The sequence below is a fragment of the Megalopta genalis genome, chromosome 2, assembly GCF_051020955.1.
Source record: "Megalopta genalis isolate 19385.01 chromosome 2, iyMegGena1_principal, whole genome shotgun sequence".
Lineage (NCBI taxonomy): Eukaryota > Metazoa > Arthropoda > Insecta > Hymenoptera > Halictidae > Megalopta > Megalopta genalis.
Window position 1 is genome coordinate 4158055 of NC_135014.1, and position 16155 is coordinate 4174209.

General features: G+C 38.2%; 1 protein-coding gene across 3 annotated transcripts; it reads right to left on the minus strand.

The window, feature by feature from the left end:
• Positions 1 to 5201: 5201 nt before the first annotated feature.
• On the minus strand, positions 5202 to 16061 carry LOC117228023 (ubiquitin-conjugating enzyme E2 Q2). 3 transcript variants are annotated; one of them, XR_004492216.2, is made up of 7 exons: positions 15760 to 16061; positions 13567 to 13914; positions 13277 to 13436; positions 13037 to 13188; positions 12617 to 12914; positions 12386 to 12478; positions 5202 to 8583 (listed from the first exon to the last, which is right to left on the minus strand). XR_004492216.2 is itself a non-coding variant. In XM_033483665.2 (6 exons), exons 1-6 carry the CDS (start codon positions 15919 to 15921, stop codon positions 12447 to 12449), a joined length of 1152 nt encoding a protein of 383 aa, XP_033339556.1. In that variant the 5' UTR covers positions 15922 to 16061; the 3' UTR covers positions 12318 to 12446. The 3 variants fall into 3 exon arrangements, 1 of the variants encoding a protein (XP_033339556.1); XR_004492217.2 differs by having other exon boundaries at positions 12322 to 12478; XM_033483665.2 differs by lacking the exon at positions 5202 to 8583 and having other exon boundaries at positions 12318 to 12478.
• Positions 16062 to 16155: the final 94 nt, after the last annotated feature.

A 16155-nucleotide genomic window follows, 5' to 3' on the forward strand; every position in this document is an offset into this window, starting at 1 on the left:
TGACGAGCGATAATACGATATCGGGGTGGTTCGAGAAAGAGGCGCACCCGATGTTACAGCTCTCTTTTGTTTCGCGGCGGCCGTGATTACAAAGTGCGCCATAAAAGCTGTGTACGACTCGCTTCGGCGTAGACATCATTTTTCGCGGGGGGTTAGAAGGAACGCGGTCGGTTCAGCTCCGACAACTTTTTATGGACGATATATGCGAAGGAAACGGGTGAAATAGATTTCGTTCTGCCTGCTATACGTACCGCGAGCCATTTCGCAGGCGTGGAAAACAAACGGCACCGACTGGAAGACGTAACAGACCGTTTTACTTTTACACCGAATAAACTGAATCGCGCGCGTGAAGATTCAAGGGAGAGATTCGAACGCGATGTTCCTTGAACGAGATTACCCTACTCGCTGCAGTGTACGGGAAAGTTACCGATTGGTACCGAACTTATGAATTAATTGGTTATTATTTATCGTACGCATAATACCGATTTCTGGATTCTCCAAATGAAATTAAATGAAATTCTAAAGAATATTCCTTTAACTTCAAAAAGTACTTACGGTGGCCCATAAAAATGTTCGTACAACATTTAAAACGCAATAATTATTATAATTATGACTATAATAAATATAAATATATATTTATATATAAATATATAAATTATATATTATATAATAAAAAATATAGTATAATAATTATAATACAATAAAAATATATATTTATATATAAATATAACTAAATGACTTGAATTTTTTTAAATGATAGAGGGATTAGTCTACTGGACGATGGCTGAAATACTTTTTTTTTAATTTTGCTATTACTTGGAATGACAAAAAAATAAAAATCTCTCACTTTTCAACTTTTTTATCTGTGCCAATAGGTAACTTATATGCATGTTGTACATTTTATCGAAATCGGTTCACGTTGTTGCGAGTTACAACAAATTAAAGATTGCAAAAATCGCAGTTTTAAAAACTGTAAGAAATCTGCAGTTTTTAACGTCTCTAGCTCGATGAGAAGAGCTCTCGATCGAATTGATTTCGATCAAATTTTTAATATTGTATAACTTACCGAGATCCACAAAAGGCATTTTTCAAACTTTCATTATAGGCTCTTTTTCTTTTCATTCCAAGTAATAGCAAAATTAAAAAAAAAAAGTTTAGCAGACCATCGTCTAAAAAAAATTTAAGTTACATAGTTCAGTTTTGAAAAAGTTATTGCGTTTTAATGATGTACGAACACTTTTGTAAGCCACTGTACATGTTAGATAGTTTCGTTCACTTTATTTTTTTGTAAAACTTCTTCCTCAAGTTCTCGCAATTATTTCATTACGCCCTTTCCGCATTGTATCCATGCAAAATAAAAATTGTCTGTATTAATTCCGAGAGACATAAGAACCAAGTGCAATTTTCGTTTTTCCTTAAACAGTTTTAATAAGTTGAAATTGATACATCGACATTCGCAATTCGTTCGAATCGTTTCACTATTTTAAATTCTTTGCCATAAATGCCTACAGTCCGCACTCTAATAATTACAGTCATTTGCAACTAGATTTTGTTTTTAATAAATACAAGTGTTAGTTACATATAGATAGTAATAAATCATGGACAAGAATAGACCCGTCCTCGTTAAACTAGCCTAGCGTTTCACAGGGAGACCATCCAGCAAAATTATTGCAAGTGCGATGCTATTACCGAACGAATTACTGATTAGTAATTAGGCTAATAGAGTGACCGCGATAATCCGCAGCGCGTCGAATATTGCAAGAAAATCGTTCACCGTGATCATAAAATTCACCTTATAGAATATATCCGCATGGACAACGGCACGGAAGAGTTATTCGACGATAAAAAAGAAGAATAGATAAGTTTCGGTTGGAAGTTTGATGCACGATGGACCAGAGTCGTGTTATCTCGAAACTACATGCAATAGGACGCAGTGAACATTCCCGTGGGAAATCGGAACGGATAGTAACAAACGCGTATAGGACGTATTATTCCGTGCCATATACAAAGCTGATTATTAACCCTTAGCACTCCGAACCATTCTGGACGTTGGCTACCAGCTACACGGCGCCACTTTTCGGCAGAAACGGATATTTACAGACCCTCGTATTATTTAGTATGCTTTTGGAACTAACTAACATATTATAATGATATTGGACTTATATGAATTTGGCTGAAATCGAGAAATTTGCAAAATAATCAATATTTTATTTTTTATAATTTTGTTATCGTTTGTTTTATAATTTCGTTTTCTTGTTGTAATCGCTATCTATGCGAACTCTTTCTCTCGTCGCCTTGTTGCTTGGACGATATCACTATCGCTGCTATCAAAACGATGGACTAACTGGAGAAGAAAACCTTCTACATATCTGTAGTAACATTTCTGTGTAACATTTCTAACATATCTGTACAAACGTCTATCTGGAGCTCATATTCGCTACTACTTGTGTCATGAGACTCATTCGTGTTTGAACGTTTTGCCATTGTTCTAATAAAAAATACGAATAAATACATAGGTTGAAAATTTCCAATTGTTATTACTATGATATTTACCAAAAAAAACTTTTACCAAACAATTTATTTACCAAGAGAAGAATCACTTTTCCGATTTTCTCACTCGTTAGATCTATCTATACCGCTCGACGCTTCGAACCAGACCGAGTTCAGCTTTGAAAATCTTTTCCTCCAGATTTTACGATTATAAATCTCACTATACAGTGCGTGCTGTGTTCGCATACCGATCTTTCATCTACAAACTTGCCTTATCGCTCTTTTCAAATGGCGTCTTCGAAGTGCTCGGACCGTCGTGAGCACGCCTCTCACATTCTCGTCAAAACCCGCTAACATTTCTTGTATATATCTTAGTAATTTTACTATATTTTGATTTGATTTCTTACGCCATTTCAAGAGAAAACTTCAGGGAAACATGCGTGTCTGAAAAAGTTGCGCTGAAATAACTGAATTCCCCGTAATCGCTAATAAACTTGAATGTCCCACGAGAGGGGACATCCGAGTGATATGCTAGAATTACGATGTCCCACGAGAGGGGACATCCGAGTGATATGCCAGAATTACGATGTCCCGCGAGAGGGGACAGCGGAGTGCAAAGAGTTAACACTGCCTTAACCGTTTGAACGAATGAGAGCCATATATTGTTTAACCACGTAACGCTTTGCACTCGAGTGGTGACTCTGAGGCAGCATTAAAATTGTTGCATCGCGTTTCAAGGTAACTTTTACATTATAAAAGTCTAGACGTAAAAAAATTGTTAAAAGTCTAACTGTTGTACGAGTCGCGAGACTATAAATTTCATACGCATAAAATGCACTTTCTCATATAAAATGGAAACACCATAAGTCAGAAAAATTAATCTAGATTTACAGTTAAAACGGCTTCGAGTGCAAAGGATTAATAGCTGCGTCGATCTGCTTTTAAGATCGACATTGTATGCGTTTCATCGATCGCACTGGGTGCAGTTTCTTTCGACAAGTTGTTCTACGATTGTACTAAAATGTACGAAATTTATAAATATGTTTCACAAGCATTTTAACTTAAATCGTAGGAGAAGTATGTTTGTTGCAAGGACATCCGAGTGATATGCTAGAATTACGATGTCCCACGAGAGGGAACGGCGGAGTGCAAAGGGTTAAAGCAAATAGCTCGCACTAAGTTGCCCTAAAATGAAATTATACCGTCTGTTGGTTCGGCAAGCGAGCGATGCATTGTTCGACGGTAATTCGCCATTGTCTTTTCTGTTTGCTCTGCTGTAGCGCATTGATGAAATCATGTGCGTCGTCATGCGAGCATTAGCATTTGGCAAGGACGAATTAGAAACGTTGGACCCCCCCATTTACTGTTCTTACTTATCGAAATCTCTCGTTACGAACCGAACCGTCGTTTCGTTTGTTTATTTATGTGCCCGATCAATAAGCAACCGTCAAAGTTGCATTAATTTAAAAGTGAAATTATCGGGTACTAGACTTGAACAGCAACTATTAATTTATTCAATTGGACTAAAAAGACGGTAGATTACTATGTGAATAATTTTGTTCTGCGTCGACTAAAAACGCTTATTAACCACGAGGTATGAAGAATTTTCGGTTTCGATGAACTTTTCTACAAAACCAGGATGAATGAAAGATAGTACATAATGGAGGAATAAAAATTCGTGGATGGCGACGGAAATATGATCAAAGTTACTAAAAGTGTCGAAGGAAGATCATCGAATGGCATCGAATCTGCAAATGTGAATCGTTGTCGAATAAATTCATACCTTTAGAAACTACTACGCAGCAATTGGCAATTTCGAAGCAATCTTATTTGCGAGAAAACAGTCGGCAACATTGGATCGTATTCAAACTGTCGTTAAACAGAAAACATAAACGAACAAGTCCCTGATCCTTCCAAACGACTTTGTTCAAGTTCCAAGAATGGGGAAGAGAAAAATGACCTTGGGGATGCCTGTTTTCTATTAAAATCTTTATTTTCTGTTTTTCGTAGCGTTCTTCTAAATAATAATTAAACGTAACTTAATGAAAAAATCGCGGCATGAGAGAGAGAGAGGGAGAGAACGATAGAGAGAGAGAGAGAGAGAGAGAGAGAGAGAGAGAGGAAGAAGAGAGGAAGAGAGAGAGAGAGAGAGAGAGAAGAGAGGAAGAGAGAGAGAGAGAGAGAAGAGAGGAAGAGAGAGACAGAGACAGAGCAAGCAAGAAAGACAGAGAGGAAAAGTATAAATGTCGTTACACTAGAATCATTCGAAAGTCACTGAAATCGCGTAAACGGTACGATGTACTATGCGTGGTCAGATTTAAGACACGTAGAATCACCTTAAGATTAATAGATCGACGATAATGGGAACGAAGCAATCAGCCAAAATCGATCGATTAGCGATCTCGGTTAATTAACTGGTTGGATACATAGGTGGATACAGTGGACAAGGTAAGCCGAGTTTACAGATTTCGACTCGAAGAACGTCGTTCGTATAAAAAATGGACAGAAAAGCCGTGCCGTTAAAGTTTGCCGGGACTCGAAAAGAAAAACGCACGTAAACGGAAAAAAAGACGGCGTGGGTGTGTGATTTCTCTCTGTTCAAGGCGAGCGAAATCGATGGAAACGACAACAGGGTTTGATCCAATGATATTTATTCCATCGTTACAATCGATTGAAAAGTGAGAGAAAAAAAGAAAAAGAAACGACAGTCACTCGAGAAACTTAATATTTCGACTTTATTTCGAACGAGATCATCTGTCAATGATTCTACAAAGAAAAACGGTTTTCCTCCGCTTTTAGTCGTCACCAGATACTGTCGTATCTAGGACAAGAGATCCCGTCCATTTCTGACTAAAAGGATCATTCGTCTCGATGCCATTTTCGATAGAAACGACGCTCTCTCTCCTTGCCAGTCTTCGTCAAAAAAAAAGTATTACAATAAGAGACTTAAGCGATGCCATATACATAACATGATACAGAAAGTTCGTTTCAACTATGTTCACTGACTGTGGATGGACGATCGAAGACGGCGCGGCGGTCGCAAACGGAACCGTGACAATCGATCTTACGACGACGACACGATACAACAACAAAAAACTACCCTCCCCCGCGAACTCCGCGTATAAATTCATTGATCCGTTTCCCCTCCTTATCGATTACACGCTTCCGGTACCGCCTATATCACACGGGATCACCGATCGACAACGATTAGATTGATTCATTCAAGTAAACCGTGCATAAGCGCACTTCGTTTCGATCGATCCACCAAATATCTTTCGATCAGAGCAACGCGGATTCTACGCGGTTGCAGAGATTTCCGTTCGTAGACTCTCGTGTATTGTCTTGAAATATTTACGCTTCTTTTGTCTTCGCATCGATTTACAAATGGCGGGTTCCTCGGATCATTTGAAGCAACTTCTTCCTTTGCAAAAATGTTCTCCGAGGCACCGTTAACGAGTTATTAACGAAAAACAGTGCGCCAATAAGAATCGAGTACGGCTGTCGCGAGGCGGCCCGGCCAACCAGCGCGCGAAGCCTAGTTCCGCTCATCGGCTCGATCGCCTCGCGCCAGCCGAGCTCGCCTCTCATTGGTCACTGTTTTTCGTTAAAAACTCGTTAACGGTGCCTCGGAGAACATTTTTGTAAAGGAAAAAGTTGCTTCAAATGGCCCGAGGAACCCGCCGCTTTCGGATCGCGAGACATTTTTGAAACATCCTGTATATACAGTATCAGTCCAGAGAAATAGCCTCGCGCAGAATTCAGCCGTGCCTAAAAGGTTAATCACTTGTCGAGTCGCATTGAAATTTCTCACAAAAATGCGCCTTAACGCTAAGCTCGCCGAGCCGGTTTCGTGTTTTCTTTTGAAATTGCTGATATTATAAAGATTCTCCGTTCGTAAAAAATGATCGAATAAATTTGTTAATCCAAGCATCCGTTATAAGAAAAATAGCAAAAGTCTAACTAAATACGGTCTCCTCATTTTTTCACAAGTGACACAAGGCTTAGCGATAATCGGCACAGATTCGCGTAACGTCGAATCAGTAAAAATGAAAATTGTCGTGGAAGTGAAAATTTCTAGGAAAATGAAGCGATAACGTTCGTCGTTGCTTCATTTTCACCGGAATCGGACCGTTGCCGCCGAGAAATTAGATTTCTCGTTGACCCCCATCCCAGACGCGAGTAAAATCATTCCGTATAAAATGGTCCGCGGTGTCTCTAATTGATTCGTAGTTCCATCGATATTTGGAGGATCGATCGAGAGAATGGATCACCCTGCGGTAGCCGCGAAACGAACCGCCTCTCTCCGCCGCAAGGTGCTAAACTGAAGAGACACTCTAAACGAACTCACAGAGCTATTTTTGCCACAAATACAATCGGAAAAGCCTGAGCGTGTTGTCCCGGTGTGTGTGTGTGTGTGTGTGTGTTCGCTCGCCGCGGTCAGTCGCGATTTCGGGTTTCTTTCACGGCGTCGCATCGCATCGCATCGCGTCGCATCGCATCGCATCGGATCGTATCGATAAGAAAAACGGTGAGAGCTTGAATGCGTGTACCAGGCCGATTGCGTTCGCGTCACTCCGTTCGAAATCAGAATGGCGAGACCAGCGATGTCGCGTCTCTATTGACGATCGCGCGAAGGCGAGAGGAATTGATTAGAATTAATTAGCGACATGGAAGAGGGAACGCGGACGTTCCTACGTTTTTTTTCTTTTTTTTTCTTTCTTTTTTTTTTTAATCAGTCTTGAAACATCGAGAGTCCACTGTAAATCATCGTGAAAAGTCGAAAATTCGTTAAGCTTATCGCGCGCAAATCTTAAGTTCGTCGTCAATCAAAAGCGAACTCGTCGGAATCGTTCGATTGTTCCTCGGAGAAGTCAGCGATCGACTGAATCTCACTTGCCGTCGGTCTTTTCTTTCTTTTTTTTCTTGTTTTCGTTTTTCTTTTTACATCGTCACGGATCGAAAGGGGTGCCTCGATCCGTTGTGGAATGAACTGGGGGGGGGGGGGGTCGCGCGCGCGCGCGCGCAATTCTCCCCCAAGTTCCGTCGAAAAATCGCGCGCGGATGCAAAGAGCGAGGGGAATTTCTGTCGCGGCCGTTGCTAAGACAAATGAAAACCACCGACGCCCAGATATTTGGTTGAATGTTCTTTATTGAATTGTCGACATAGCATTGGATAAAAAATACTCGATCGTTCGTTCGAATTTCCACGCGAGAAATTCCCGTTACTTTTGCATCTACGTATGTATATCATCCTTTCGTTCAACAGCTGAGAAATACGTGTTTCGCATTCGCTTTGTTTGCCTGTCCTCGGCCTCTCATTCAGTGCGTCGAATTGAAATCGAATGGAGAACGGAAACGAAAGAAGAAGAAGAAAAAAACAAATCCGACGGAGAGAGAAGAAAGTGAGAAACATAGGGGAACGTTCGAACGTTTTTCATTTTGTAAAACGGGTCGACTACTAACGATATTTGTAGCAAAAATATACAGGCCACACGGCTGCTTACAATATTAGTCGCTTCGCGAGTTCTTCGAAGAAAAAAGGAAAGATGACAACAAACTTAACCGTGTACACGAGAGATATAACGAAAGCTTCTCCGATCTTTTCTTCTCTTCTTTTTTCATCGGTTGCGCGCGGCTTGACAAAGAACATATAACGATCGACGACGTCGAACAACCGGCACTTCGTCAGTGTCAGTCGGACGGGGCTGTACAAATCATCGATGTCCGCTGACAGTGAGTTCTCGTTGATTGTACACCTACGCTTATAAGAATCTAGACAATTGTTTCTCGTCGTCGTTTGTTACACGATGACGATGCTCGCGCGAATGTCGCCAAGAGAAAAGAGAAAGAAACGATTTTCTCGCGTTCTCATTTTGTTGTTTCCTTTTTTGTAATTACGCCGCGAACAAAAACTATAGACCCATGCTGCTCCGCTCGATTCGTTTCGATAATTAGAATTACGGATGCATCGTACAGACGTTACCGCCGATATAACATATGTATCGATTCATCCTCGTACGCTTGGTTGCCAATGTTCTTCGCTCCTTGACCTCGATATTCACGATCGAACTTCGGTTTCTATTTCTTCATATTCTGTGCAACGAGAAAATCAAAAATTGTAAAACGGACCGTGCTTCTCCGACTCACCATTCCTCGGCGAAACGCGGTTCAAGCATCGTCGCCGATCAAGCTGCTCGGGGATCCCATTCTCGACGATCGATTTACGTCGCCCACTTTGTGGCCACGTCGACGATGACGAAAATGCTGTAATCCGTCTCTCTTTCTCTCTCTCTCTCAAAGTGGGCGATACGTTCTGTCCAGAGGAGCGACCCCGAGGAGCCTAATCAGCCTGAGGTTGAACAACGTTTCCGCGAGAACGGCAAGCCTCTGATATACGGTCCTCTTTAAGCTTTCCCTCCTTTCGTCTAGTAGAATACATAGAAATGCAAACGAAAATTGAATTCCAAGCGACCAATTTCGCTCTGTAAAGTCACAGTGGCTCACGGAGCACATACAGCGATTTTCCAAGTATCAATAGGAAGCTTTCCTCGTCATCATCGATCCGACGTTGGATCCGTTCGTTAGATCGTGATCTGCTCGCGCGAACGGACCCGCGTAACTCGCAACCACCGATAAGAGAAGACCTCCGATTCAACACAGTATCAAAGCACAGCATTTACTCGGTGTTTAAGAAGACGGAACACAATTTTTTTCACATTTAGTTTTGCTACATCGAAACAATCTGGTCTAGCATAAGCATCTACCATAGGAGATACACGTGACATCTGTTTTCTTTCCCCGTTCTATATAACATAATTGGAAAAAAGAAACAAATATAGTAGAGCCGTTTCAGGCTCGTCGCTTATATATCCCACTTTACGTTAACAAATGATACGCCCCGATTTCGTGACGAAAACTTTCCAGAGATACGATCGGATTTACTGTATCTTCTCGCGTCGGCGAGACACATGTTCTCTAAGAGCAAATATAGTCGTTCGTCGACTGTGGTTTTTCTATTTTAATACTTTATGGTTCGCCGATGTTCAACGGTTTCACGTTCGCGTACGAAGACGAAACCACGAGGAACGGAATATGTATGTATAATATTATATACAAGAATCGGACCATGTATATGAATATGCATATATGTATGCATGGAGATGTGTGTACGTCCGTATTGTGAATAAATTTGCCTCGTGTATGCGTGTGTATGTTTGTGTGTGTGTATGTATGTACGTGTGTATGTATGTATGTATGTATGCACGAAACAAGTCGTTCAAACATTCTGGACGTGGAGTCTAATGATGTCTCCAAGCCGACCAACCGAAGATCGTTACGAAAACTTAGAAATTCGTTCGTTTCCTTCTTACGTACGCATAAGCGACAAGTTAAGCCACCCCGACATCGCGAGAATCGATCTCTATCAGCAACTAGGACAAAGAAGACATCGAGTCCAAAAGAAAACTCAACAATGTTGATAATACCGAAACAAAAACGGGAAACAAAAGTCGTTCGTAGAAGACAAGAAACGTTATAGTAAGCTCTGGAACAAATAGTATAGCGACATTCTACATTACCCATTCAAATTGCCTGTCAAAGCGATACCCTTCACTTTATTCATGAAATGTCAACATCCTATATTCGGTAGCTATGTATACGACTTGGCATATGATATAGCATTTAACGAAGTCGCTACAATTGTTCCAAATAAATACAGAGATGAGCAATTCCTAGACCCTAAATAATTTTCCACATTTATCAGATCTTACGAAATAGTTCAAAGATTTTCATTAAAAAAATAGAGTATTTTATTTTCTATTTTCTTCTCTCGAAAGGTTTTCGTTAATCGGTGTGTGTGTGTGTGTGTGTGTTTATAATCAGTATTTATTTTAATATATTTAGATATTTATCTCCATAGAATTTTTGCTCTTCGAACAGATCCGGGCAATTTTTAATTTGCCCAAAACTGCATGTTAAATGTTGCATCAACGTGCAAATATAATAAATCTAACGAAAATGTACTTATACACGTTTCTGATTTCAGTCTAGCTATTTGCAGATCTCTGTATGCATAAATAATCGTTCGAACATCGAAAATATATATGCAACAATAATACGCATAATACTAATTTGTCAAAAGCACTCGTCCTGCGATCCTAATTGTTTTGCTAATCTTGTAATTGTCCCCTTTATCTCGTTTATTTAACTGGCCACGGTGGACTCCAGTTGAATTCAATTTTCTTGACATTTCAATGCTGAGACATACGTATAAATAAAATCGAATTGCAAATCATATGTCACAATGTATATATATTATATGTATATATATGTATATATATATATATATATATATATATATATATATATATATATATATATATGCGTATATAGGGTACTAGCAAAATTTCACTTTGAGCGTATACCCAACATACAGACTAAACATTTTTTCATGTGGACCACCTGCACATCAATCATTCGTCAAAACGATACAACAAAATCGTGGATCGTGCTAAACGAGTCACACAACCAAAACTAACTCTTCGTTCTTTTATCTTTTTCTCTTAGACTTTTAAGACTCATTGGACTCTAAAGAGCACTTCTTTTTTTTTTGAGACGTCGATATACGCGTGTATGTACAACTATACAACCCTTATCTATATCTTCTTCAGTTACGTTAGGGAAATATATACTACCTAATATTGCTATATGACTCCTATATGTATAAATACGATCGAAAAAGTTGAAGCGGGACCATTGGAAAGTTCGAATGTAATCCAAGTGAACTGCTCGCAATTACACACAAATAAATTACGGTATATAGACTGTAAAAGGTGCTTATTCATTATCGTAATTAACACTGCAAGAATGGTTACTTAAAACATATGAAAAAAAAGGTTCTTTTTTACAAAAGAAAATGTAGAATATCTTTGATCAGATGAAAGAAATTTGTATGGAGTTAAAAGGTATTTCGGATATTTGCACGGTGCATAGAATTTGAAGAAAATTAGCTAGCAATATTCTTATACCCTCTAGAGCCTCTTAATTATAAACTGCAAGGTTAACGTTCAGAGAATTATGTCTTATATCAAGGTACTTGTTGAATGACGGTTTGGTTGTGTGCTCGTTTACATGGCCGAATAATGTCGCGTCAATGAGTGGAACCATGGTCGACTAATACAAAAGATGATAACAAAGTTCGCAAATTTACCTCCAGAAACATCTCTATTCTCGCAGTTCATATTTTCTTTTTTTTTTTCTAATCCGCTTTATTGGCTACCGTTTAACAAATGTATAAACCGAAACAACTTACGTTCACGAATTGCACGATGAATGAATAAAAATTAAAATTATAATAAAGATAGAATATGGGAACGAATGAAAGCTCACAATGATAAAAAACATTTAGAAAAATTCTCAATATAACTATCTAAGATGCTAACCGTCGTGTCCCCCCTGTTGAAAAGACAGGAAGCACAGATTGCGCAAACGCATCTCGCAGAATGTTTCGTTCGTTTTTAACACTGTTTCGTACGTACGTACAGCATAGAATGTGTACTCTCGCGTAAGAAGAAAGAAAAGAAAGAACTAAGATTAAATGTTATTTGGAATAATCACGGATCTTAGTTAATTCCGAACGTTGGAATCAATTCCAGATAAAAAAAAGAGAAAAAGAAACGATCATTGTCTCACATTCACAAATGCGATTGACGATCTAATCACTAATTACTGAAAAATCTATGCATATGGAACCAAACACTTCACTGTTTGCTCGGCAGCCTTCTCAGCCATCAAAGGAATTATGCGTTAGATTAATTCAGTATCTTAAGTTACCTAGTTAATGTTGTGTTTTTGTGTATTAAATCATTATCGTAACAATTATTTGTTGGGCACACACCGAATTAAAGTCTCAGCTGTAAGCACGCGTCAAACTTTTCTTTTTTCGTGATTCCTGTTCATTAGCCATCCTCTTTTGGAGGGGTAAACCAACCTATAACAAATATTTTATTATAATACGGCTTATAGTTTCAAGAAACTACGTTTCACTGGAGTTTCAGAAAAAATTTTTCACCGGATGTTCTACTAGAATAAGAATTTAAATATATTGTCATTGAAATTACAAACTTACCATTTTTTTCGTGTATTTGTACAAGAGACTTGAATGATTGTTGTGCACGAGCTAGACTGTACTGGCCTTGACCACCGCATACTTTGCCAGCACCTCCAGATCCTTGAAACTGTATACGTGCTTTCCCCTTTACCAATGTTGCCGAAATTTGCATGATGACGGCTTCTACTGTATACGCTGAACTCCAACCTTGTTTTGTTAGAAGTTCCATGCAAATAGCGCCTCCTATAAGGACATATCCACCAGAAATCATGGGATGAACAACTCTGACAAATGGGGGCTCGAATGGATAAGTTTCCTGTAACAATAGAAACTGGAAATGAGCTTTCGTATCCTAAATATTTAGCATCCGCTACCATTAGAATCTAATTATTTAATATTGAAACAAAATGTGACAGTAACTTTTAATAAATGAGTTACCTTGAAAAGCATGTTGAGGAGAATACTATCTTTGCCTTCTTTTTCTTTTAGTAGTATGAGATCACTGTGTAATGGTGAATCAGGATCAACACACATCAGCCTGATATTCCATTCATACAAACTGTCATTTACTAATTCTATGCTGTACATTCCTGGAAACAGTTCGAAGAATATACTTAAATAAATTAAACCGTACATCAAATTTATACCACAAAAAAAAGATTCAATTTAAAGTGATACCTTTCTTGAAACTGTCGCTTCTGTAAATGTCACGTAACTCTTTCATGAGTCTGTCTGTGGCCTGTACGCTTCCGCAAGGTGAACCTTTTAAGTAGTCTTGTCTTTGATTTTGTCTCAACCTTTCTAATGTCGCCAAATGTTCCAGATCCATCTCTTCACCCTATAAAATTTTCATAAATACGGATGCAAATACATCGATAAAACAAAATGTAAATTTAACATAACCATAGAATATAGCTATTTCAATATAAAAACAATAATTGTATATTTAGTATTCTCCCAGTGTTTACCTTACTCTTGGCATTTGCATCTCCCTCATCCATATCTAAATGAAGGTCTTCTTCAGTCTCACTTTCTTCATCTTCATCAATATCTTCGACATCGTCAGCTTCCATCCTTTGCGCAACCGTTTCATTTGTTCCTCCCAAACGCAATGGATCCAAAGCTGTTCTTAATCGTTCAACATCAGGTGGTTCCGGTAATGAATGAAGTCTACATAATTCTTTCAAGAGAATCCCGACTTGATTAATGACGTGGTTGTCACGGCCGGTTGTATTACTTAAAATTTGTACCGCATTTGTGACACTAGTCTCCTCAGATTCTGCAAACCAGACTGGTGGTGTAGACGGGTAGGTTTCCTGTAAAACATTGATTAAAACTTTTGTAATCATCTTAAAATATCAAAAACATAGTCGAATACTGTAATTCAGAATGTTATTATTTCATACGTACATGGGATAACAATTACAGTTTAAGATTTCAAATATGTTCTAAAATTAATAACATTAAGCACATAGTAGATTTTCTTATAGTCACTTATAACCAGTATAATCCATTACTCACAGTTTTCTTATAGTCACAATTGCTATTCAATTGCAATCTGACACATTGATTTTTTGTTCAAGATATATATTTACCAGATATTCATTAAAAGTATATATTTGTTTCATAGTGTACATTTTACATTGTCACTTCTTACTAATAATTAATTTTGTAATTTTATAGTAATTGCAATATCGAAGATGAAATAGAAAGAGCATTCGTTGAAATTTAAAGAAGTGAAATATAAAAATCTCAATTAATGCATGAAATGAATGTCACTAAATATAAACAATTTAAAAACCTTATGATTATTTAAATGTTAGAAATTCATATTAGATAAACATTATACAATGAATGTTTATCTATTTATAAAAAATGTTTATATTACGTTTACATGTAGTTTTTATCAATAACCGCAATTAATCGTAATGTCAATGACACGGACCGGATCGTAAATTAATTTGTAATGTGAAGCAGTCGCTTACTGTTATACAGAAGGCAAAAATCGGATAAAGATTATCGATTTTGCTAACAGTCGAATAAACAAAATGTAAATAGTAACGCAAGCAATCAATATCCGCGAATTAAGCCCACGCGATCAGTCTTTGTTCCGCTTCATGTTATACGAAAAATACAATAATTTTGGTAACCTTCATCTTTTATCAAATTTTTATCTAGAATTTATCGAATCGAATTTAAAACGAAACTATAGTTACCGTATTATACTTCTATATGTATGCAACTTTGTGTCACAATGTATGCAACAAAATAAACAAAATAAACAAAATAAAAACATGGAAAGCAATTTTTTATACACGTGATATATTTCCGTACTCACAATTTCATAATAAATTTCAAGCTCCAATACAATCAAACATTTCAAATTATTAATCGCAAACCACATATATGAAATAAACAATATACATGTATCGTTTAATTTCGTAATAATATAATATACGACTACGTATATCTACGTATTTAATCTATAATAAATACGTATGCATAAGTTTATTTCGTTTCACTATTTAAAGAACAAGCAAAGATCACTCCATGATAATCGACGATTATTTCGCATTGAAAGCAACGGTAATGGCAACGGTAAGAACAACGCAAATGGATATTGTTCATTGGAATCTAGTTTATCTATCAAAATTATCTTGTGTACGCGAGAAACAAATAATTTCGCGCAAATATAATAGAACTGTCTCTGAATGGTTTGTGAAATGTAAACGAACAAAGTTTTTTTTTTCCTTAGTCTGTAAGTACAAATGAAGAGAAACAGGTACTATTATGAGGGACTTACCCTCTATTTGTGGCATACATTGACCTCTACCGCAATATTAATTCGTCTGAAAATCTCGTCGGAAACAAACTGATTGAAGTGTAAAAGAATCGATAGTATCTAGAACGAGATCCACTAAACGACACCAAAAAAACTGTGATGGGAAAAGCGTGCATGGTGGGTACACGGTGTACGTGCTGCCCGGGCATGGCTCTTGTCAAAAGGCCCAAATAATAACACGAGTGTTATTGTTTCTTTGTCCGATCGGACGCAGACAGCGATGAGGAGTTAACGTGGTCCCATGCGAACGGAAAAACGCTGGCGATCGTTTCGAATCGATTCATTCGTCTCAAATCGTTACCATGCGTGTTACACTTACTGTAATATTGGCGTGTATTTCGTATTTCTTCCCATTTTTACCGACGAACCTGCAGCTGAGTTCGTCCACACTCGCAGACATTATCTGAAATCTCTCATGGCTCTTAGGGAAGACGGACTCAAGAGTTTTGATCTCCTGTTTAAGGGTGTTCAGACAAGCCATTTGGGGGAGCGTACGAGTATGCCGTACCCCAAATTTTTCGGCGGTGCTTGCCCCAAAAAACACAGCGACCCGAAAGAAACACGACGTACCCGATGACTACCCGAGAAAATGGCGACCGCGACTGATCGCTTCGGCCAGTCTCGTGAAATTTCGTTCGCCACCGTCACAGATGCCAGCACTGAACAATTCAAATATACATGACGTCCTTCCGGTCCAGCTGAGTGCGGTTGAATA